Below are 24,339 nucleotides of genomic sequence, written 5' to 3' on the forward strand. Positions count from 1 at the left end.
CATCTTGTTTATGTGAGAGACCATAGCCTGCTAAGATTGCAGCTAGCCTTCTCCTTGCAGTTTATTCTATATCCATATTCTATATTTGTTCTGTCATTCTCTCGATACCTCATTCTATTTTGCCCATGTTTGAGGCTTTAGCTTTATGGCTTGCATTGTTAATCGGTATACTACTGTGGGTATGATCGGTCTGTAGGAATGGATGTTCCATTAATCTCCCTATTAGTAAATTCTACTCTGAAGCCAGTGGGGATATTCTTGTCCTGTATGATTTTTCCCAGCGATCTCAAGAAAAATTGCCTTTTGTGCCCCACTTCATTAACTAGCTTTGTCGGCATTCCATCCATTTTGGTTTGCCATACAGTTTGGTACTTCCTCTTCACAAACTTTTTCCAGTGGAAGTTCCTTGAGAAAAATTTCTACCCAGTACCAGTCTCGCTTCACTGCTTGTTGTGGCTTTAATCACTTAACTTTATTTCCTTCAATGCATTTCAGTGCGTCTTCTACCTCTAAATTGCTCCTGTTATCTATTATACTACAGGCCTGAACTAGTCCCAGTTAATCATACAGTTTCATATTACTATAACTACTACTACTATTTTATTTAGAAACTCTATGCAGTTAATAGTTCAAAACTGGGAAAAAAAGTTACGGATTACTGGTAAAATATATATATATATATATATATATATATATATATATATATATATATATATATATATATATATATATATATATATATATACGCGTATATAAGTTGCTTTCTATTACTATTCAAATGATGTATATGCAATGTAACATTTATATTTAAAAATATCGTTGATCATTACGTTTCAAAGCAACTCCTTAAGAGTTGCATTTACATTCCATATGGACAACGCCGCCACACGAAAACCGTTGTGGAACTCCCCATTATAGCTTCGTTGTAAAAAATAAGTACTTCATTACAGCCTTTCATTCAAACGAGCTATGTTCCAGTGGTTTCCAGCTAGCCGACTTCGAAACTGGGGTCACCAGCAGACGACAGTACGGAGGATTTAAATGGCGCGGAAGTTTAACGGGAGGTTACCGGGTGGCCACGTCCATGGGCTATGTGTTCATTTCCCTCGTTGCCTGACACGATTTCCCACCATACTATAAGATTTGACTACGCTGCACGGAGCAGACCAACATGCGATGGTGTAGCTACTTCTAGTATGTAGCGCTCTGTATGGGTGTTCTGTGGTACGGCTGTTTCGTTTTCGAATATGCGCAAGCTCGATCGGCATAAACCGCAGCAGCGCCGTTGAGCAAAATGGCAGCTTCCAGCTGATGCAGCGCCGGCTGATGTAACGAAACGGGTGTGCAGCAGGGGTTCGTTCCGCGAACAACACCGCAGTGATGTTGAGCCGAACAGCTTCTCGTGTTCCTAGCTAGGTCTTCGAGAAGCAGCGATGTGGCGTCAGCGGTTCTCGCTGGTATTCCGTCGCGCCGCATTCGGCCTTCCCGTGGCCGTAGCATTTGTCGACTGCGTCGCGTACGTCGCCAAGGTTGAAGGCGTCTCCATGCAGCCAGAGCTGAACCCGGAGCCCGAGGCGTTCTCCGACTACGTGCTTCTCAACCGGTGGGCGTCGCGAAGCTGTGAGGTGCAGCGTGGTGAAGTAGTCGCCATCAAGTGAGTGCTGCGTGTGGCGCCAACGGCTCAAAGAAACTACTCCGCGCGTTGGTCACTGGCTTCCCGAGTTTCTCAAGTGTCTGCCTCGAAAAATTGACGTAGTTGTCTGGCCGGTAGGTCGGCCGTCGTCATGGGTTTTACGAAACCGGTGCTTCATAATTCGTTTAAGGCCTCCGAGATCTCTGACGACATCCGCATAGATTCGCGGCAGCACTGTCGAAGTCGACGGCGCTCGGCGCTGTTTGTTGTAGGCTGTAGGCTCCCGATTTGTTGTTAAATTCACTGGAACTTTATTTGTTGTGCTGGCGTAGAGTTACTGTAGTTACTGTATATTCCGTTAGAGAGCTCGCACACATTTGCAGTAATTCGTTTAATGTGTAGAAAACTACATTTTCTATACCACGCGCTTTTTGATGTTTTAACATTTTGCAACTCGATAAAATTTATGGAATTGACTCGGTTAAGATTTGTGTGAAACAAATGCGTATGTTCGGAAAGTTGTCTCAGTTTCATTGTGTGTAAAACATTTTCGGCCTAATATGAAAATTTTAGTGAAAATGAAAAATAGTTTGGACCCCTTCTGCGTTTGCCCTTATCTGAACACGCACAGCCGACTCCTACACTGCACTGTGGTCATCGCACTTTCCCACTGGGATCGTGCGTCGGTCATACACACGGGGAGCATTTCACATAACAGGTAGAGTAGAGCCATAAATAGTTTCACCAGACCAGCCTTAAACACTGTGCGCGCCTTCACGTGCTTGCTACGTCAACGTTACCGTAGGAAAAGTACGGATAGAGGAGACCTGAAAATTCAAGTTCAACTCATTTCGTGGTTTAGAAGAGGCAAAAAAAGGGCACAGTCTGAGTCACTTTTCTTTACTACCACAAAAACAACGAGCTCGGAATGCAATATGAATGTAATTTAGATTTTATTATTAGAACTACACTGATCACAGGGACACAGGGTTCTAAAAATAGACTCAACTTTCTCCTTAAAGGGACCATTACATGGTCGTCCGACAGTTATCACTTTATATATTTTTAACTGGGGACCCAGTATGGCTATACACAAAGGAAACTGGACTTCAGCGCATATTTTAGCCCGGAATTTCAATTTGACATCGCTACCTCTCAACAGCAACCCTCATTCTGGCAATGCTGTGTGACGTCAGGAACTGAGGGGCCACTCTGTGTCGTCTGCTTTCAAGCAGTTCGAGACCACGTCAGACTCCTTTTTCTGCATGCACCAAACGGCGTAGCAACGACGTCGCCGCTGAGTTGTGCGCCGTAGAAAGCAGTAGCAAAGCACAGATGCGCCGTAGAAAGCAGTAGTAACTTGCTACTTGCGCCGTAGAAAGCAGTAGCAAAGCACAGATGCGGCGAGAAACACATGCAAAAGCGAAACGATGCATGGCGGTCATGATGTATTTCCAGCTCCTGCAATCACTTCCAGTGTTTGCAGTATACAAAATCATGGCCTCCGAGGCTGGATTCTGTTACCCGAAGGAGCTGTTTCCGGCGATGCCCATTTATTTCGTCACCGCCCCGTCTCGCGAGACTGCTTTACGGTTCAACTGCGACATTAGAAAGTTTTATCGTGTCCAGTATACGGGTAAACGCAGGCGGACTATAGTCGGATACAACTTAAGTCTGCAGTGAAGCCCCGCCCATGCCCTCATGACCGTCAGCCACTGTTCCTCCCCTGTTGCAAGGCGGTAACCACAAAAATTAAAGTTATAAGCACGTAATTTTATACATTCGCCTGTTATAGTGGAACGTACAAGTACGACAAGTACAGTTGTATCAAGCACGACGCAAATGTGAAAAGGTTGCATAACGACAATTCTTTTCCTTTTTTTTTTTTTTTTTGCTTCTGTGATTGGCCGGCGGAGTAACGCAACCCCGCGCGGTCCTTGTGCCTTTGTTGCGAACTGTTTTTTTTTTTTTAAGTTGTATCCTACTATAGGCGTGTTACTGGAGGGGCGGATGCGTAAACGTGAGTGGCCTGTATGGTTCAGCCAGGTGGTGGCACATGGCTCAGTCAGAACACAGCTAATGTTGCAGTAGCCAAGTGTATTTCACTTTGCCCCTGGTCTAAATTTTCGGCAGCTACTCGATTACGCGCTGCCGAAAATTTATACCTGCGGCGAAGTAGAATATATTTGGTTACTGAAATATTAGTCTGACTGAGCTCTGCGCCACCAGGTGGCTGCACCATGCAGGCTGCTCTAAAGCCCCTTGATGTTATAAAGTAGTGACACGCTTTGATCTACGCCGCAACACCCTCGCCTGCGCGGTCAACCTCCTCTTTTTCTCCCCCTCTTTCGCGGAGGCAGCGCATCCGCCACGCTGAATGGCTGCGGCGCTCGAGACTGCCCCGTCAGGTGACCCTGACGTCACGAAAACGGCGCGAAACTTGCTTTCGCGCGCCTTTAGTTTCTCCCGCTCGCCATGAGCAGTCCAAGTGGTGGTCGCCCTGCCGCTCCGAACGTGTGTTTCCCAAGTTTTTTCATCCTTTCGTAGGAATCTGAGATTCGTTCTCCGTGAAAATGCCTTGCTGCTGCGCGTTTCAATGCAGCAGCAGGCCAGAGAAAGGGCAAGCCTTATTTTATATCCCCCGAGGTGAACGGAATGTCGTGCGTTGGAAGCAGTGGCTCCATAACATCGGGAGAAGGGATTTCGCCCCTTCTAAGCTCGCCGTTCTTTGCGAGGTGAATGTTGCAGCTTTCCTCATATTTGTGGATGAAGTTGCATGGAGATTTTAATGCTCTTCGCATAGCCGGACTCTTCGTTCAGTTTAACACAGAGCACCGATAACTGTGCATATAGTTTTTTTTTTTTAAGTAAGTCGGCTGAAATTTTCGTTGACTCTTCGAGCCGTGACAAAGCTTTCGCGCGTGCGTTAGTTTTCAAATGTATGTAATTTGTGAGTTAATGCCTGTAACTCATATTTTGTAGCTGTGTGCGTGTTTGTGTATGTGCGTGCTTGTGTGCGTGTATGTGTGTGCGTGTGTGTGTGTGTGTGCGTGTGATCCTTGCGCCTGATACTTGTGAAGCCAAGGAACTACTTTACTCTTATTGCGTGCTTATTGTATCTTTGCAAAGTTTCAATACTGCGAGCATTTTTTTCTTTATGTACTTTATGTTGCGAAGGCATGAACCGCAATATATAGGTAGATAAGTGGTATTATGTATTATTCGCGCATGCTCATTAAGTACAAGCCACGCGCTTCTGATAATCTCCCTCAATTCTGATAAACTTGACATCTTGAAGTCTGTAAGTTAATTATCAAGTGCCAGTCTTAGCAGTTTCCGTGTAAGCAATCAGCCTTTTTTTTTTTTTTTTTTGAGAGAGAGACTTAGGTTACTCCCAGAGGTGATGGAATGTAATTTCTCGTCGTGTCATATTGACGGAATACAGGCGCGTGTGTAAAGTTCTATGTTGGCTGTTTCGCAAACACAGCACGTATTTCGCACAGTGGCATTGGTACAAAGGCTTTTGGCCCACTCATTTTGGGGAATTCACTTTAAGTAAACTATCACATTTCTTCTTGGTTACCTTCTCTGAACCTTTTAAGAGCGAAGATAGTGAACCAAATTCTCGTTTATACTCTACGCTGCTTATATTGTATGCACCCAATACACCTCCGCGTTACGGACAACCCAAGTGGCGACGTAGAGGTAAACAATACAGCCACTGCTTGGTACTCATTTTTTCGGAGCGCTTCCGCTTGTATTTATCGAAGCGTCCTAAAAAAATGGCATGACGTTCTATCGGAAACGTACTTTCGTCATGACAGTTTCACAAGGGATAAATTCCCATACAACGCTTCAAAGGGCCGAATAAACAAGCGCGCGCAATGATTCTAATGCGGCTGCAGCGAGCCACTGGAGGGTTCAGCGCCGCGCCGGCCCGGTGAGGGGGAGAAATCCGAGGAGAATTGAGGAGGAAAGCGCGCGCGTGGGGGAGAGTGTCGCTACTTTCTAACATCAAGGGGCTGCTCGCGTTTACGCCTCCGCCCCTCCGGTAAAACGCCCAGTTCGCCAGCGTTTACGGGAATACCGGACAAGCTAAAACTCGATCACTATTACAAAATTCACATACTAATCTTCTACTGCACCGAATGCACTGAAATTTTGCCAGCTTGGTGTGGGATTCGCACGGTTTAACATGCAATGCATAATTTAAGCTCGAGTGTTTTGTGACATGGCCCCTTTAAGATAAAATAATGCAACATACATTTGCATTCGTCAGTCAGGCAGATTTATCAGTTGTCTAGCGAGGGCATTCTGTAAATGTTTAATGCAAATTGCGAAGATTTTCTAACGTCCTTAAAATTGGTCAATATCTGCAACTTTGCAATTTTGGCGTTTTCTGGATTTTATAGCTGCACATTTTTGCGGTAATTCGCAAGAAACTCTTTCAATATTTGTCAAAGTTTTTTAGCTTCGTCGCTTTAGATATAGTGGCCCTACAAACCCTCTGATTTTGTGATCAGTGAGAGGCGCGTGCTCAAAAAGCAAAGTATGGCAATTAAAAAAAAGTTACTGTGGCCGACATAAGTCTAAGTTTTCTGAGCCAGTATAGTTCCAATAGCCTGAAACTCAAAAAAAAAAAAAAGAAGAAGAAAAGGCGGTGCACAATGTTTTAGTTTTTGAGTGCTAGGTCTTCAAACTTGTAAAAACTGCAAGCCGCGAAAATGCTCTGATCCACGTTTGGTGAATGATCTTTTTTTTCTCTCTCTTTTTTTTCCCCACGAAATCCGCACTGCCTCTCGAAAAAAAAAAGTTAATTCCTCTCTCATATTGCTCCCACATTTGCCCATCTCATATAAATATCTGATGGGCAAATATTTATATGAGATGGATAAATATCGTCGGTCAGATAAGTCGGTCCTTATCTGACCACACCGTATGTCTTTTTTTACGAACAAGGTTTCGCTTCCCAGGAGGTATGTGTGATGACGCAGAACGTGGTCATGCTGCGGCGCTCGCTCGGGCCGCGCTCGAAGCGCTGGGATTTTCGATTAACTAGTCCTGCGACCTGCTAGCCTCGTGGGTAGACGAGGTGGCATGGCTTCCTTTGTGAAAAGCCCGTGTGCATTTCTCTTGCAGCTTCGTGGTACTTTTGGGTGGGTGACAATATTTACGCTTCAGTAGCATCGGTAATATATGAAATATGACAATGTTAGTCAGCTATAAAATTCTAGCTGTCAAAATGGGTAGAGAAAAATGGAACAATGGGGGACTACAGAATTTAAATTTTGGTTCATTATAAAACGCTATAGATAGCGTTTCTAAATATTAAGAGAGCTTACGACAACGTAGATAGGAAGATGCTGGTGGAAATACTAAAGCATGAGGGCATATATTCCGATTTCTGAGAGCTGCACAGTGAAATATATAGGGAAGGGACAAGCGGGTACAAACCGCCTGGGAAGGCCGAGAACGCACGGAAGCGCCACAGAGGGTTCCTTGGCAGATGCGTGCTGACGACATTGTGCTACTAGCGGACAGTGCAGGCATAGGTCGGTAGAGTAAGCGAATGCTTACTCACCAATATTTTTTCAGCCTCCCGTACTCACTCACGTTCGCACTCGTATACTCGCCAAAACTCATTCGCGCTCATAGTCACTTGCAGTCACACTTACCGGCACCCAGTCACGCTCATACTCGCGTCCATTTCCACTCACCACCTTCGAAATTTGTGCGTACCAGGCATACCTGTCATAGGAAGATGTGTGACAACACCCGTCTGCCCCCACCCCCCTCCCCTTTCCCGAAAAATCACCAGCCCTTCCCCTGTCGAGAAAATGGGGGTAAGCGAAGATTGCCGTGTGTGTATGTGACCTTCGTGGTGATTTTCTCTCTCTCTTTCCTTCTCTCTCTCTCTCTTCCTTTATCTCTTTTTCTCTGTCTCTTTCTCTCTTTTTTCTTCCTGGTAAGTGTCATTGAGCTTGGACCCTTTCTGCACTATGGCCAGGATCGGCCCACTTCACAGCGTGACACCACCACCACCACCATCACTCCCCTGTAAGCCTATAAAGCTTCGCTTAAAAAGTACCTGGCTACGCCGCTGTTTACGCCCGCTCATACTCGCCTACGTCCACTCAAACGCAGTTAACCCACGTTAACTGGCACTCACACCTATTCATACTCACATCCACTCGCACACTTCGTCACTCACTCTAGCCATATGTAATGAGCAGTGGTCGAACAAGGAATGTCGATGAAGCCAATGTTTCGACAAGAGGACTCGTCTTCGTCAGGGCAGCAACTGCTTTCCTTGCCAGCGTTTTCATCTACACGTAGCTCACTCCCCCGCACCCTCAATGGAGTAGGAGACTAGGCCTGTATGCAGCGGCCTATTATCCTCCTATTCCATTGGAGCGAGCGCCAAGACCTCACGATCAACATTTAGAGAACCAAGGTTGAGTGCTTACAGAAAGCCCGTTTCTATAAACGTTGGTCGATTTAAACCTCCTTGGTTGGTCGCCATGTTCTGCTCCCACGTGACCACCTTCTGCATCATGACGTCGTTATGTATACACCGCCTGGGAAACGAAATAAAAAATAGTTCGTATAAAAGCTATTACAATTAAATATTTATGGCGCTCTGAGGATAGGCGGTACGTTTTTCGGGGTTTCGAAGTCGAGGGCTTTCATTTAACGCTAAAAATTATAAATTGAAAATATTATTTCAGTATACTACTTTAAAAAGTGTGCATTATGGAGAAAATGACAGTGTCGTGTAGTAAACCCAAGGTTGCCTGTCTGTTACGGCAGGTCCCCACGTGACCCGACACAGCGGCTGATCAAGCGCGTGGTGGCCGTGGAAGGCGACACCGTTCGAACGATGGGCTACCGCGAGCGGCTGGTCACCGTGCCGCGGGGCCACTGCTGGCTCGAGGGGGACAACCACGCCCACTCGCTGGACAGCAACCGGTTCGGCCCCGTGGCCCTGGGCCTGCTCGTGGCCAGGGCGTCGCACCGGGTCTGGCCACCGAGCCGTTGGGGGCGCCTTGAATCGCGGCAGCCGGAGCCCGGCAGGCTGCTGCTCCCTACGCCTCGGTGATGGTACGTTTCCGCGGTCTCGCAGTAGATGTCCGCACAGATTTTGGACCGCTGAGTTTGTTCAGCGGCTCCATCCAAATGCTTCGAACCTTGTCCTTTGAGGCCAAATTTTTCGCAGGAACATTTTCATTTAGAATAGTGTCTGCCCGGGCTCTTTAGATTCGCATTGCAATTAAAATGTTTCCAGCAGAAAACCCTGACATGGACACGGCATACCTCGGCTTGGCTAAAAGCGATCGCACTTGCAATAGTAAACAACAGTGGATCAGTTGTGGTTAGAACAGACTCAACAGAAGCACTAGAGGAATTAAAGCGCTTACATTCCACGCTGCGTATAGGCCAGGAGATTCAACAGCTCAACCCACAACGCCAGTGAAAAATCAGCACACAGTGAGTTCCGGAACACAGTGCCATCCCCGGAAACAATGCCGCGGACTTAGTCTCCAAACAGCCTACAAGTTAAACAGACCCGCCACATCACCCTGTACTGTTAACCCCAGACTACGCCTCCTAGCCCGCAAAAAAATCACCTCTGGCTTCGGACACGTGCCCCAATTCCTCCGTGCTCTGTGACCATCCCTTGTGGACTGACCAGGCAGGATGAGGTGATGCTACGCAGGCTTTGTTTGGGTGTCGCACTAACACCTCACGTCACGGGAAAGTGGAAGAGAAACAACAGTACCGGTGATCTCAGCATATCGACTTACAGCTTCCCCCCTGCCATCGAGATGATGAGCTCGTGGACACATATCTCACTTACTGTGGACTTGCCCAGCTACAACCACTCAAAAGTCAGCCTGCGAGACGAAGATGGCCTAAAGACATGGATGAACGGAACTTCGCATCACTTGCTCCGCTCTTACAGCTGAGAGGCCGGCTTGGACTCCCTGCTGTGAGTAGACGAGTGTGGTGACATTTCTTACACCATCCCCTCGCAGGCCTTGAGGCCATCCGCATAAATAAAGACGTTGTTACTACTACACCCAAAAAATAATGAAGCGTGTTCGTTTTTCAACGTACCGAAAAGGAGAATTAAAAGTCAGAGCTCTTTGTTTTGTTTCCAATTGCAACAGATACTTAATTGGATTTGTTTACTTCCATATCGTTGGAGCACATAGGCTACTTAGTGAGGGTTCATAATTCAAAACGGGCACACGGTGCCACGAGAATCAAGGGAATGACAAGTAAACAGACGACGCATGCGGTTTACTCTCAACTAAACGAAATTTATCTGGTATATATCTTGTATATACAAGCATAGTGGATGATATGGCAAAATAAGAAAACCTTGAAGTAAGGTTGCTTCGTCCTGAAAGTATTGCTACCTTGGCAAATCAGTTCTGTGGAAATCCGCAAGGTCGAGAGACATTAATGAAATGAGAAAAAAAAAATGTCATCCACTCAGTCTTGTTCAACGACCTACTCTGATGGTAGAGCGCCGCCTCGGAAAGCCGTTCCTCCGGGTTTGATCCTCTGTCGAATTTTTCTTCAAATTTCTTCAAAAACCCGTGTGGGTTTCTTTGTTAACATCGTGCTACTGTCCGGTATATGGCTATTTTCCGATTTCTACCTTGTGCAGGTGTAGTGACTTATGGCGGAGACGGGCCAATAGATGGGACAGCGGTTTTTCCTGTGTCTTTATGCTGTTGTCCTGTATTCGTGCAGCTTCTTCGTCATGAAAAAAACATTCACCGACGGTTACGATACTCCCTAATGCGAAATGTGACCGCATCTCTATATGTGTACTTATTTCACGTGTCAATATGTTGTATTATGATTGTATAGGTACACGGTTTATATTAGGAAGAGAACGCTGTGAGTAGCGTAGCTAGCGCGGACAATCTGTCTTGTGCGGCACATTGCAAACGGAGCGAAGTGTGGGGCGACTGCCTCGCTAATCAGGAGATCGCCAGGGGCAGCGCGTGGGTGAAGCGTGGGCACGATTCACAGCAGCCGCCACGCAGCTCATGCAGCGCTTTGTTTCCATACAGACGACGCGCGCTACTCTGGTGCTATATCGTAGCCATCGTCGCCGCACAGCCCGTCTTGCGCGACACTACGCTTTTCTTCGCACGCTTTGGTTACACCATCGACGAGAGCGGCCCTTCGTCGCGGCGACAAAACCCAAGCGAGCGCCACATCGAGCCTTATTCGTAACCGCTTGTCATCGTCCCTTGCAGTACCACTGATCCCCGTCACACACGCTGGTACCGTGGACTGACCTCAGCAGCTGACGCCGTGGGCGAGTCATAACTCTCCCCACCTCCCGCCACCCTGCCACCCCCCCCCCCCCCTCGGAAGAACAGATGAGATCACCCACGCGGCTGCAGATGCCGTGGCCGCCGGCAACTCAGCGCATGTGCAGGCCGTCACCATCCCCCCCCCCCCCCCTTCGCTTCTCCGCTTTCCGCCTCACGCTTTCAGTAGTTTCCTCTTCCGCTTTCCTACTCGCACGCTCATCTTTCTTCTCTCGCTACGCTCCGCGCTCGCTTTCATCCTTCGCTGTGCCCTTTCACTCGGTTACGAGGTATAACAACGCTGAGGCACGCCGACGCTCAAGGCAGAAACGGGCGCCTAAGAGCTGCGCTCTAAAGGAGCACAAGTAGCAGTTACAGCCTTTGTCAAAAGTATACGGGCACTCCGCGCCTTCACCAGGTATGTCGTTCGGATGTGTGGTGCAATTCCCGTAGCGCTCCAGACATCTCGATGGTGAGTGCATGAGAGCTATTTTCATTCTACAGGGAGTTCGAATTTGCGGAATACCACAGCAACTCCCTTAAACAGCCTGTAGTCAGCGTGGCGGTCGCAAGCAACGAAGCCCGCCAACTTTGCACAGAGTGTACGTTGTCGTGCCATACGTTAATAAGCTAGCGCGCAATCTGAAGATGATTGCTTCCAGATATGGCTTCAGCTTTGTACGCTCTGCTCTTATCAAGGCTTAATCAGTGTATCGCTACTGCTGCCGCGCTTACTCCAGCGTTTGTCACCGAGTTTCCGCGATCATCGAGTGAGATGCGTTCATGTTTGCTTGTGCGCGCGTATCACTATATAAACTAGGCAAAAATAGTTGCAGTTTCGCCCGAAAGGCGAAGCATCGATTGCGATAGCAAATTAGTGGACAGCTATACGAAGTAAGGATAGCAGTTTTATAGGCCGTATAAACTTGTAAACATTCGATTACTAAATTAACAAACATGGTGTCACGTGCGCACAAGCAAACGTGCATCTCACTGCGATCACTACGGAAACTCGCTGTGAAAACGCTGGAGTGAGGAAGCGTGGTTGCAGCCTCGAGCGAATTGACCTTCGTGCTGCCTCTCGAACAAGGCGAGCCCTCGGCGCACCTAAACTGTTTACTCGTGGCAGACCGCTTTCAAGATAGGGCCCGCGCGGCCGCGCCATATGGAACAATCGCCGGAGTAGAACGCCCCCTCCCTCTCATCCCCCCGGTGCCTTGTGCGCGACGAAGGACGGCGTGCTTCCTCCCCGCTTTCCTCCCTTGCGCGCGAGATTGAGCCTTCATCGTCGGCTCACCTTCGCACGCTTCCACTCGCACATACAGCATACGGCAGCGATGGTGTTAACGCCCTTGGACTGTATACGAAACATCACGGCGACGCCGATGGCAGACGCAAAATGCGCCTTATGTGTCCATATAATTCCTATCGTAATAAAATAAACGCAACTAACATCAGCAGACACATTAGAAGGTATGTCGAATGCCACAAATTTACGCAGATTTACGCACTGCGGTAATGAATGTCATGCCAAGGCATCATGCTGGTAGCTGTGTATCCAACCTCGTTTGGTGTTCCTCAAAGTGTTACCAAACGGCGCATCGCGTCCGTGTAAGGCAAGCAGTATGTGACGTCGGCTAGTGTGTGTGACGACAACGATGACATGATGGCGGTGACGATGGCAGCGACGACGGCATAACAGGTAGACGGACAACAACGTGCACTACGACAAGGCCATATACGGCATCACGATGGCGGCATGACGTTAGCCGATCCCAAAGGTGGTTCACTGGGAATTGAGGGAAAACAGGCTGCCACCCGGCGGTGTAGAGAACTCGTACGAAGAATGTTTCGCTCCGTTGGGGATTTCGTGTCAACGACAACGAGTAGGGGACGGTGTATATTTAAGCCGAAGTACACTTGGGTGCATATTTGAGCCATGACTGCAGAGACGTGCGGCGTGGTGTGGTAGTGTCGGCGTTCCTACGGCGTAGGAGGAATTACGCATACCTCGGCATCTTTGTCGACGGGGTATCGCACCTTGGTGACGCGGTCGGTGACGTGGAACAAGGCGGTTCGACGTTGGGCGTATGGCACTGGCCGCCATCAGTGCATGGACCGGGCGTTTCCCGCAAAGGGCTCAAGGCTGGCGGCCCTGGCGGTACCGGTGGTAGTATCAGCACACGTTGCGATACTACGACGATACTACGAGATATATAAGACTTGGCGATCTGTCTCTATTGCGGCTGTGGCGTTGCGGTCGTGACGGGCTGCGATGTCGGTATGATTTGAGTGAGCTCGGCTCGGCGGCCAGCTGGTCGGCTTTGATGGGGAATAGCGTGTTAGGCGTCACGGAGACGGTCCCAGTGGTTTGCCGCGCCCAGGTGAGCCGAATCGGAATGGAGAAGACGCACGTGGTCTCTAGAGCTCGATGGCAGAGACTGGGTGCGCCGACGTCTATGATCTTGTCGGCCATTTATACTAACGAGTCGAGGGATAGAGCACTGCACGAGCCGATTTTTTCAGCCCCGGCCCGTCCCGGGTCCGTTTTTACGTTGGGCTGCCCGCCCGAGCCCGACCAAAAGTTTTATGGCGAGACACGGGCCCGGCCTGGGCCCGGAAATAATCTACGTTACCCGCCTGGCCCGGCCCGCCACCCCTTTACCTTAGGCCCGAGCCCGGCTCTAAACCGGCCCTAACCCGGCCCGAGACTGAAAAAGACATGTTTTTCAGAGTCGAGACGCGCTAGGATAACTCGCTACACGTTACATGCACACCACCAGAAAGTCCACCAACACCACCAACAAAAAGCACATGCCGTTCCAGAGCCCGGCCCGAGCCCGTGAAAAAACTGCCCTATCCGGCCCGGGCCGCCCGGGCTTTCGGGTAAGCCCGAACCCGTGCAGTGCTCTATCGAGGGATTCGGTGGAGGACACACTAAAGATCATGCGCGCCTGATGCGGCAGTCGTTGAAGGAAGAGCTCGCAAAAGATCGATGTGTCCAGTGAAGCGGCGCAGTCCCCGATTAGAGCCGTCATGCGACGCCGGAGATCCGTGGCTTGGCGGTCACCCAGTTCCTCCACGGTGAGCAGCTGCTGCAACCGACGCTGTTCTGACTCGGTTGCGCGGCGGAGTTCCGTCTTAAGATGGTCGTACGGGTTGTCAGCCGGCGGAGAGCGCAGAATATCCCTGACAATGGCAATAGCTCCAGCTGGCAGCGCCCCGATGACGTGGTCGTATTTTGCTGTTTGGGAGACCACGCGAGGTCGGCGAGCGTCGAAACCATAGTTCGGAGTCCGACTGCCAGAATTGTGGTAACTTAAGAGCAGTGACGACAGGGTCCGGTACCGTGGGGTTCGGTGTCGCGGCATTGTTCGGGTCGGTTAACCACGTCTTGCTGGAGTGGTTAGGCCTCGAGGCTTTATCAGGTTTTGCCACCGACGAGAATGTCACTGAATGTATAGTGCGATTGTCGGGAGGGAAGAGGACGTGACGCATTGCTCTCCGCCGTCCGGGAGTCATCACTTGTGGGTTGCTTGCTTCGGAACGGTGCGTGTCGGTGCATGTTGCATACACAGCCAACGCTCTTCCACAAAAGTGCTGCTGCGTCGAAGACTATTACGGACTGCACCGGCGGAGCACGAGCAGACACTTTCCACCTCGTATGGACAACTAAAGTTTCGCTTTAGAACCGAGATGCCGCCCTGCAAATTCATCATAGCTGGCTCGTGAATAGTCTTCGTGAAAATGTGGTGCCACGAGCAGCAGATACCGTCACGGAGTAGTTACCGTGATCGTCAAGAACGGCAGAGTGTTCACTTAGAATACTTGTGCAGACCTGTGGCAACTGCACAGGCGAGCACGGTCGTCGAATCGTGTCCTCCTACAGGGTTCGGCCGCTATATACTTGTACAGTGTTGTCCACTGTTCAAGCTAGTGTGCGACTTTTTCTTTACTGGTGCTGGAAGTTAAGTCTTAAGCTATAGTCAATGAAATGCACAGGTGTGGAGAAAGGGGCCATCGCCACCAACCAAAAGTCTTCTGCTGGAAAGCCGGGCGATTGTGCACGTGCCATAGGGAAAATTTCGCAAGTGCTCTGCATTCATTTAACCCTTTAAATCGAGTAAAACAATATTTCGCCACTACAGCAGTGTTGCCAGGTCCGACGAGGCGGCGTAGCCAAAAGCTAGATAAGTTGTAGCCCAAATGTAGCCAACCACAAAAAAGTGCGAAATATTTCGTAGCCAAGTATAGCCATTTTTATTTGCAGCTTTATTTGTGTATACATTTTCACATTCGACTACGGCAATCCTTTTTTGCACAACCCGTCGTAACAAAATGTCCCTGATGCCGTAACGGTCGGCCCTTTACATTAACAACAGCGGCAGCATGCTTGCACAGAACACTTTTTGGTTGGCCCCGGAAGCTCCTAAGTTCCAGCGAATCGCTGCAGATGGCGAAATCGGTGCTTTTGTTTTATGGCACATAGTACTAAGTTATTATTTTTAGTTATTTACAGTAATATTAACTACGAACTCTGCTTTTAGCTGTCGTAAACGCAAAATAATGTTCAGCGTCATTGATCTCTCACGTCATCTCTGCCAATGGCGTAGAAGTTCATCTGTCCAGCTATCTGCGACGGCGACGTGCTCACGGCTTCTTTCTTTATAAGCTAAAACAAGTCTTTCGCGCTTTGATATCTCGCTTTATTTGTCTCATCGTGCTATATTGATTGTTTTTTCTTTCCTTTTTTTCAATTAGCTTGGCCCGGATTAGCTGGGACACACACTAACTATTTAGTGTCCATTTACATCAACCTGGCCGTCATCATAGGTCTCTAGCATGCCAAGAACATGCGGTCAGAAAAGGGACAGGCAACAGATGCCACTCACTGACTGAATCGGTGTAAGCGAAGCTTTAAAAGATTACTGCGCAAAACGGCACACCCAGGTAAGAAGCGCGCAGTCGTTTTCGGCGACGAGCACGTCCCGGCCTCGCTCGAAATGGTAAAAGCCGCGAAGGCGCACATAGAGCAAAGGTAAACAACAAATTGATAACACTGGTAATGCTGTGAAAACCGGTTACTGTCAAAAAGCAAACCATGTTGCTGGATAATAAAGTTTTAGAATAGGGGCCCCTAAAGGTTGGGGCCCCAATGTGCTTTGCGGCTGTTAGCGTTGGGGCATGCAGGAGTGAAGAGTTTTGGAATGGGCGTTTTTCCTTTGCGGATAGCGTGTCTACGGCGTCACTACGGCGGATAGCGTCACTACGGCGTCAAAGAAAAGCTGTCATAAATATTAAAATAAAATATACAATTTTATGATAAGAAGAGTAATTTACATTTTCGTGTTTTCGCCTTTAATTACAATTTAGAACTTATTCTATTAGCAGCATGCAACTTGTTGCGCTTAGTTTTGAGTAACCAACTTTACGTACGTTCGCCCATTCAAGTCAATCCGTGTTATGCCTACGAGCCATGAAATCGACAATTGAATTCGGAATCAGTGGCGTCTAATGAATCAATCTTCATTACACATGTTAGCTGAGAGAAAGCGATAAGCGCAATCACTTCTTCTAGCTAACGAACTTCACGCCTTACCACGAATCGAACCCAGTTTTCTGCTAGGCTAGAGCCAAGGAGGTTTTAAAAAAATAATTGCTGAGGTTTTACGTGCCAAAACCACGATATGATTGGGAGGCATGACGCAGGGGGGGACTCCGGATTAATTTTAGCCACTACGGGTTCTTTAATGTACAGCTAAATCTAAGAACACGGGTGTTCCTGCATTTCGCCTTGAACGAAATGCGGCGGCCGTGGCCGGGAATCAAACCCGCGCCCTCGAGCCAGCAGCACGACACCTCACAAGCTAAGCTAACAAGGTGGGTGACGTTCATGTGACGTGGTGCACTGATGTCATCGTGGCAAACATGTTTCCATATTAGCAGAATGAGTATCTGCATCCGTGACGTCACGGCCAAATCATCTAGAAGTAAAAGCACCAGGAACACACCTTTGGCTCGGGGTGTTGCTCTCGTTCTTTTTTATACGTTCTCGCATACTTGGCCCACTTCCCCATGTTTGGATTCTCCTCTCTGAGGAGAAGGTCACTTCTGGGGGAGGGTCACTTCGCGCACGTACAGACGCTCAGCCAGCTAAAACATAGCCTTGGAGATTTGCTTCTACCCGATCAGAGCCACCTCTGCAGCGTGGATTAGGGCGCAACTTATAGCCCAAACAAAGCCAACTCGCAGATTCTCAGTAGCCCAAATATAGCCACATAGCCAACTCGTCCAAGTCGACGGCAAAAATTTTTACCGTAGCCCTATATAAGCCAAACCTGGTAACACTGCACTACAGCCTGCTTGTTCCCGGAGTTCGACGTCGACAAAGTGCCGAGCACATTCATCCGAATTTATCGGCAGGACATTGATGGTGGTTCCATCGGTTTGTGCCGCCGGCCTGGCAGGGTCGACCTACCGCGCAAGCAAGGAAGCAGGAAGCCAGCGCCGGAGGGAGCGGGGGGGGGGGGGGGGGCACTTCTACTCTGTCAACAACCGCGCTCGTCGCTCGTCCGCACCGTCTCTTATCTCCACACGGCTCTGACCTTTCTGCGCCGTGCATTCGCCGCTCAGTTTCCGTTGAAGCGATACACCGCACGTACCTTCGCCCGCTGCGGCGTATGCTTGCTGCCAGCGTTTTGACAGTCGTTGTCTGCAGTCATTCAGTGTGATCTATTCGTGTTTGTTTGTGCGCGCTCACACCACGCTTGTTCATTCAGTTAGTAATAGTCGGGCCACATTTTCCAACGCACGCTACACATGCAATGCTGCCCGGATCGGCAGTGCAGCGCTACAGGTGTGTCCCTTCGCACGCGCTGCCCACGGGAAGCGCTTCTCATCAACACCACCGTTTCACACGCGCCTTCTCGTGGTCATCGAGTCTCTCTTCATGTCGGTCTACTTACGCCGCAGCACACCTGCTTACTTAATCAGCTCATGTTTACTACAATTCATATTGCTACCAAAGCCGCTCACCTTACTTCGTATGACATTGCTGTGTTGCTATCGCATTCATTGCTTCGCCCTTAGGGCGAAACTGTGACATTTTATTTAAAGGCCCTGCGAGTTTGTGGGACTGGGCAAATGGTCCCGCCCAGGTGACGGCCAGGAGCTCTTGAGCCCTGGCGGCTTCCTCGGCCCGCTGGACAGCCCAAAGTTGATCTTCAAAGGCAGAGCTGAGCAACACAGTCTCCCAGCGCACGCGGAGGCGATCGCTAGAGGCTGCATCCCCATTATTGTTTGTTATGCGTCGACGTTCCCATAGTGCTGTGAAAAATATAGGAACACTCACAAATTTTCCGACACAGCAAGCGTGTCTTGCGTGAAGGCGATAACACGAAAACAGTAGTAGTTTATGGAATGCTATCATCAGAGAAAAACAGTGAAGGGTAGAAAACACAGTGGATCGTGGGATATCCTTTACAGTACACGTAGTATCTGTACAAGACCGTCGGTGGCACACTCCAGGCAAATTTCCGCCGTCGGCGTCGCCGTGAGGTTCCGTACAAAGTCCAAGTGCGATAAGATCGCGGCCTATAGGTGCGAGGAAATGCGTGCGAGGGTGAGCCGAGAACGAGCGTGACTATCTCGCGCGCGCGATGGAGGAGAGTAGGGAGGAAGTGCGCAGTCTTCTAGAGCGCACAAGGGAGGAAGGGGGGAACGGGAGACGTGCGCGTGCTAGGAGGATGGGGGAGTGGGCTAGGCGCTTCTCCTACTCCGGTTACGGCTCCGCATGGCGTGGCCGCGCGCGCGCTATCTTGGAGGTAATCTGCGGTGGGTACAAAGGCTAGCAATCCTAGATATCTGATGGCTTCGTGTGCGCTGTGTTCTCGCGCGCCTAGTTCGCGTTAAAGCGAGAGGTAGCACAAAGGGAAGTTCCCTCGCCGCTGCCGCCGCACTTCATCGCGCCAGCGTTCTGGCAGCGAGTCTCCGCGGTCACTGAGTGAGATGTGTTCATGTTTACCTTTGCGCGTGGCACCATGCTTGTTAATTTAGTTAGAATGCCTATGTGTACAAGTTTATACGGCCGATAAATCTACTATCCTTACTTCGTATAGATGTCCACTACTTTGCTATTGCAATCGATGCTTCGCCTTTTGGGCCAAACTGCGACCTTTCTTTTCAAATTTTGGGCTGACAAGTTGGGATGCGGCACTTACTCGAGTATATACGGTAAGGATCGGGAGGTCTGCATTCGGTATATCCATGTCGGTATTATAGATGACGCCAGCCGTGGTGACACTCTTCTCAAGTATGAGACACCGGACTTTGATGCTGCCCAGCGGCGTAATATTGCTCAGAGTGCCCAGCGCGCTCCTATTGATAAAGCCGGGGCCAGGATGTTTCTTCCGGTGTTACATCTAATATTCGTAATTGCATTCGGCGTGGTGTTTCGTTCGGCATGCGAAGATTCAGGGCAAATGTTGCAATAAGACAACACGCGAACTCAAGCGTATATCAGCAAGAAAAGACGAGAGTGCGTTAGCTAGGCATTTATAATCGCCTGCTGACCATATCGGCCCATGAATCAGTCAGTAGTGGTACTTTGTGTGTTTTGGTAATGTCCTTGTTCGCTTTTCTGCTCTGATGACAAATTTTTTGTGTCATGGTTTATTATGTCTTTATTGTTTGTTAATGGTGTATTCATTCCGACAGTTGTTGGCATCACTGATTTTGTCAACCTTTGCGGGGCCTTTTGTGATACATTTACATTCATGTCGGTAAATGATGAGGATGCCTTCCTTGGTGCCCAAAAAATGTGTTCAGTAGGCCGCACCAACTTGCGCAAAAACAAAGCCTTTTGAAATGTATTTCAGTCGTGAGAAGTTTTTAATTTATTTATTGACACTGTCAGCCCAACTTTGGGCTTTTACAGGTATGGTAGGTGACAATACAAGCAAGAATATATTTACAGGATAAAGACAATAAACGTACATTTTGGGGAATACACAAATAGTAATACCATGGCAAATACAGCATGTAATACAATACCGAGGTGATTACAGTATTAACCTTTGGCCGAGTTATGGTATGCGTACACATGTGCTTTGACATTTTCAAGGAAGTCGCGTATAGATGACGTCCTTACTATTGAGTCTGATAATCGATTCCACCGTTTCATTGCTCTCGGAAAAAAGCTGTATTTAAAACAATCATTGCGATTAGTAGGAGGAGGGACATACATGCTGTGGCGATGACGGAAATAGTTGCTAGGAGAGAAGTGAAAATAGTCATCTTTATCAATTTTAACATGACCATGAATAATAAGAAAAAGAAACTTCAACCGGTCATACTCAGTTCGAGACTCTAGAGAGGTAATTAAGTTCAGCAAGTTTACATAACTGGGTAGGAGAGCGGGAACGACGATATTTGTTACAAATAAATCGTGCAGCAAGCCGCTGAATTTTATCCAGCTTAGACTGATTGGATGAAGTGTACGGGTCCCGCACAATTTTTGCGTACTCCATAACCGGTCGACTCAAAGTTTTGGGGAATCAAGTGCTGTATACTGTAGGTGTTGTTGCTTTGATTTTCTCGTATTTCGTGCTTTTTTTCCTATATGAACGTGGTCCAGCTTGCTCAGATTGCAGCGTTCCTACATTATATAAACCCCCACCGCAGTCATCCCTATGGTTTTTACGGTCAGCGGCAGCAAACATAGTATCAGATAGCAACCGTAATGTTTTCAGTCAGAGCACTTTCATCTATTGGCCATTGCTGAAAGCTGGACGCGTTGGTTACAGAAACGGTGAAGCGTACGTATTAGAATAGCGTTAAATGAACGAGGCATATGGAGCTCGATTTTGTCCAGCCCCCGTCCTCCCTGTCCCTTTTGTCCCCTCCGCTGTTTCGTTTACTAACGCGCACTCACTCCGGTCAACTCAAGCAACCAATCTAGACGCTGACCCAGTGACTCAAGTTTTCTACCAGCTTAGGTCACGGTCGTGGTCGTTCCATCGTCGTCATTTTACATTCCTGATCCGACTCTCGTTATGTCGTCAGTCGTCACGTCTTCCACGCCGACACACTGACCCAAGCCTAATAGCTTGGGCCACTAGGCATGTGGTCGTAATGCCGTCGTGGTCGTTGCTAATTACAGATTTGTCATCTGGCTGTTGTCATGCAATGCACTCGTCGACATGCCATTGTCCGGTCGTCGTCACGCTTTCGGCAGTACACTATCGTCATCGTTAAAGAATCGCAATCTCACTGTCGTCATACCACATTCGGCTTTCCATCGTTGTCACTGCGTCCGCGCCGTACAGTCGACGTCATACCGCCATACTCATGGGTGACCTTGGCATGCGAGTGTCACAGCAAAGTGTCCCGAAGTATGTCGCGTATAGCCGAACGCTTCAGAATGACTGCTACAGGTGTTAAATAAACGCGGCTTCAGAAATACGGTGTGTCACTACATTACTCGAAGGCTAATCGCATCACCGCCGGTAGTCATCGTGGGATGAGTTGTGCCGCATTACAGCGTAAACTGTTATGGGCTCATTCCAATAGCCGTTATGGTTCGCGAAGGTGTCCGCCGCCTCCGCTGATGGTGTTCGGTGACCGTAACCGCCCTCCCTGGAAATTCAAAAAAGTACCCGGTATCCCGCCGGGATCGCACCCCGGCCCGCTGCGCGAGAGTCATATACTCTACCACTGAGCCACGCAAGCGCTTGCTATCAGTTAGCGGGAAAATGCCATATAAACGCTCCCTAGGCAGGCGCGCAGGCGCGGACGAGATGCGATTCAGACGAGGCGCGCAGTCAACGCGATCCCGAGCTGCCCGAGCCTCCACCAGTATGGTGGCGCCATCTAGTTGACTGCAAACGGAGCGTGCCCGATATGTAAGTTGCATATAGCAGTTGCATGCTGCATGTAACTGGACATCGATAACTAAAGCAGGCTTGGTGACTATTTGTCACCAGCCCGTTTTGAAGATTCCAATAAACAATCATGATCATCGTTATCAACAACAACGTACCGTACCACGGGTCAAGGGATGTGAGATGTGTGCCACGTATTCTGGATACCTCTTCGGTACACGTTATGGCGTCAACTCTCAGGCTACGAACCGCTGCTGAAGAAGTGAATCGTAGAGCTACGTGCGCGGCTACAACCAGACATCACCGGGCTCAGCAGACTGCTGTGCAGAGAGCATTACAAGCCGCAGTTCGCCGTGAACGCCGGGCGGACAGTTCAGAATCGTTCTCGCTAAAACGAGGCGAAGAGACTTTGCCGCGAAGACGCTGTTGTGCGTGGTGCCTAAATCGTAGCTACTCGTGAGCCGCTCCACCAGCTTACGCTGTGACTCTGCTGTGTGTGCCGCGCAGGCTTGTGACTTTTTTTCTTTCAATAATGCGCCATTTCTTTCTGGCATGATGACGGGCCAATGTAGCAGCACAACGGACGATTGAGTGAGCCGGAGGGATCGTCAAAACGTCGCCAATATCTTGCTCTCAAGCACTGTGTCGTGACGTCACGACACACTATCCTCCTGGGAAACGAAACCGGAGCTGTCTGTAGAAAGGCTATTGTGTTAAAAAGGTGCTCCGAGGCTCAAAGTGCCACTACTCTTTCTGGGGTTTAGACGTCTAAGGCCTTAAGTTACCGCAAAAAGATTAATAGTCGAAAATATCATGCCAGTACCCTGAAGGGTACCAATTTGTCCCTATCGCTAACACCCTTACCCACAGTGGGTAAGGTCGAATCTTTGATGGGCACAAATGAAAATTGTTGGCGATTTTTTGAGGCAAGTTAATATGACGACACGAAAACTGCATGAAAATAACTTCCATAGCTATCACTGCTAAACCGTCATTTCACATATTTCAGTGCACACCAGGTGGTCAGAATTAGTGCACACTTTTAACTACGGCTTTTCTGCACGGTTGAGCTCGCTATCGTGTGCAGTATTTTTTTTTTTTTTCATCCTTGAGGGTAAGGGTGTGAGCCATGGGACAAACCAGCATATTTAAGGGTGCACAATATTGTTTTCACTGTGTAGGAGTTTCGGGCCACAGAACTCATGTTACACCAACTCGGCTTGCGCGCAGGTTCGTGGAACAACAGGACGATCGACGCCGACAGCTGACTTGAGCTTGCGAGGCACCGGACGCCCGGACAGTGCTGGCTGGCGCATCGAAAGCTCTGCTGTTGATGCCATGAATGTCGCGTCGTGCTCACATTCAGCTTCGTGTCGTGGCCGTTCGATTCACTTGCCGGGTCACATGGAGGAAAGGAAGGAGTCAGCGAAGTGCCGCCAACGGGGGAGTGAGGACGTTGCCCCGTGCAGCGCCAGATTTCCCATGGTTGCCTGATCAAGTGAAGCCTGCATTTTTCAGCGTTACACTGCAACTTGCGGCATCATTGGCGTAAACAAGAAGGCCAAATGAAATGTTTTATATTTCAATAAATTATTGAAGTATATACAAATATCGCTTATCTTTATTCACACGTTTACCCATAGAAATCACAAAGTGTGTCGATGGTTTCGTTCCTCATTTTTAGCTGCACAGTATGTGCGTCCTAATTCCCCAGGCTGGATCAAGCTCACCGTTTGCATTTATTGTATGATTAGTAGTGAATAGCGTCGTTATTGCTTTCTGCTTAAAACACGTGCGCAGTGAAGTACACATGCGTAGCATAACGGCTACGGTGGACCCGCACGTGTCATGTCCTCGCCGCAGTCATGCGGCTCCAGAAACAATGGCGCTGCGTTCTCGAGCAAAGGAAGCACGATCTGCTCGCGCTATCACTAGTACTTTAATATTAGAAGTTGTTCGAAAGGACTGCTTGGGAGTTGCACTTCCTTACATGTCTTTCAAATTGTCCTCTCAGTCACAAATTGTGATGCACTGTCAATAAATGTGTCAGAGTTACATAATTTTATAGGAACGTGCGGCGGGCTCTATTGAAAGAAAGATGGCTGACCATTATTTCATCTTTTAGGGAGTCCTCGTAGTTACAGAGTAAAATTTAGATTTAGTAAATAGTGACTCGATTATATCAACTTTTTTGTAAGTTTAGGAATCACCGGCATGAAATACATGTGCAAATTCATTTTTGGCTGCAGAAATTACGTGGAAGGAAAAAAAATCGCAGTTTCGTCCGGAAGGCGAACCATTGATAGCGATAGAAATGTACGAGGGCGGTCCGATAAGTACTTAGCCTCACCGCGAGAGCGCGACGCTATCGCATGAGACATGAGTTATGGGTAGCATTTCTAGATATTAAAGGAGCTTATGACAACGTAGACAGGGAATTGTTGTGGGATATTCTTCAATACCAAGGCATAGATGACGATTTCGTGGAGCT

General features: G+C 48.7%; 1 protein-coding gene across 2 annotated transcripts; it reads left to right on the forward strand.

Annotated features, from left to right (window-relative positions):
* Positions 1-1,237: 1,237 nt before the first annotated feature.
* Positions 1,238-23,457, forward strand: LOC119465142 (mitochondrial inner membrane protease subunit 2). Of its 2 annotated transcripts, XM_037725942.2 has the most exons (3): positions 1,238-1,654; positions 8,444-8,734; positions 23,079-23,457. In XM_037725942.2, exons 1-2 carry the CDS (start codon positions 1,434-1,436, stop codon positions 8,730-8,732), a joined length of 510 nt encoding a protein of 169 aa, XP_037581870.1. In that variant the 5' UTR covers positions 1,238-1,433; the 3' UTR covers positions 8,733-8,734; positions 23,079-23,457. The 2 variants fall into 2 exon arrangements, with proteins under 2 accessions (XP_037581870.1, XP_037581869.1); XM_037725941.2 differs by lacking the exon at positions 23,079-23,457 and having other exon boundaries at positions 8,444-9,801.
* Positions 23,458-24,339: the final 882 nt, after the last annotated feature.

Source organism: Dermacentor silvarum, chromosome 9 (assembly GCF_013339745.2).
Source record: "Dermacentor silvarum isolate Dsil-2018 chromosome 9, BIME_Dsil_1.4, whole genome shotgun sequence".
Taxonomy (NCBI): Eukaryota; Metazoa; Arthropoda; class Arachnida; order Ixodida; family Ixodidae; genus Dermacentor; species Dermacentor silvarum.

Coding starts and splice junctions, on each gene's coding strand:
- LOC119465142 (XM_037725942.2), top strand. CDS start 1,434: ATGTGGCGTCAGCGGTTCTCGCTGGTATTCCGTCGCGCCGCATTCGGC. Junction 1,655..8,443: donor GGTGAAGTAGTCGCCATCAA/GTGAGTGCTGCG, acceptor CTGTTACGGCAG/GTCCCCACGTGACCCGACAC.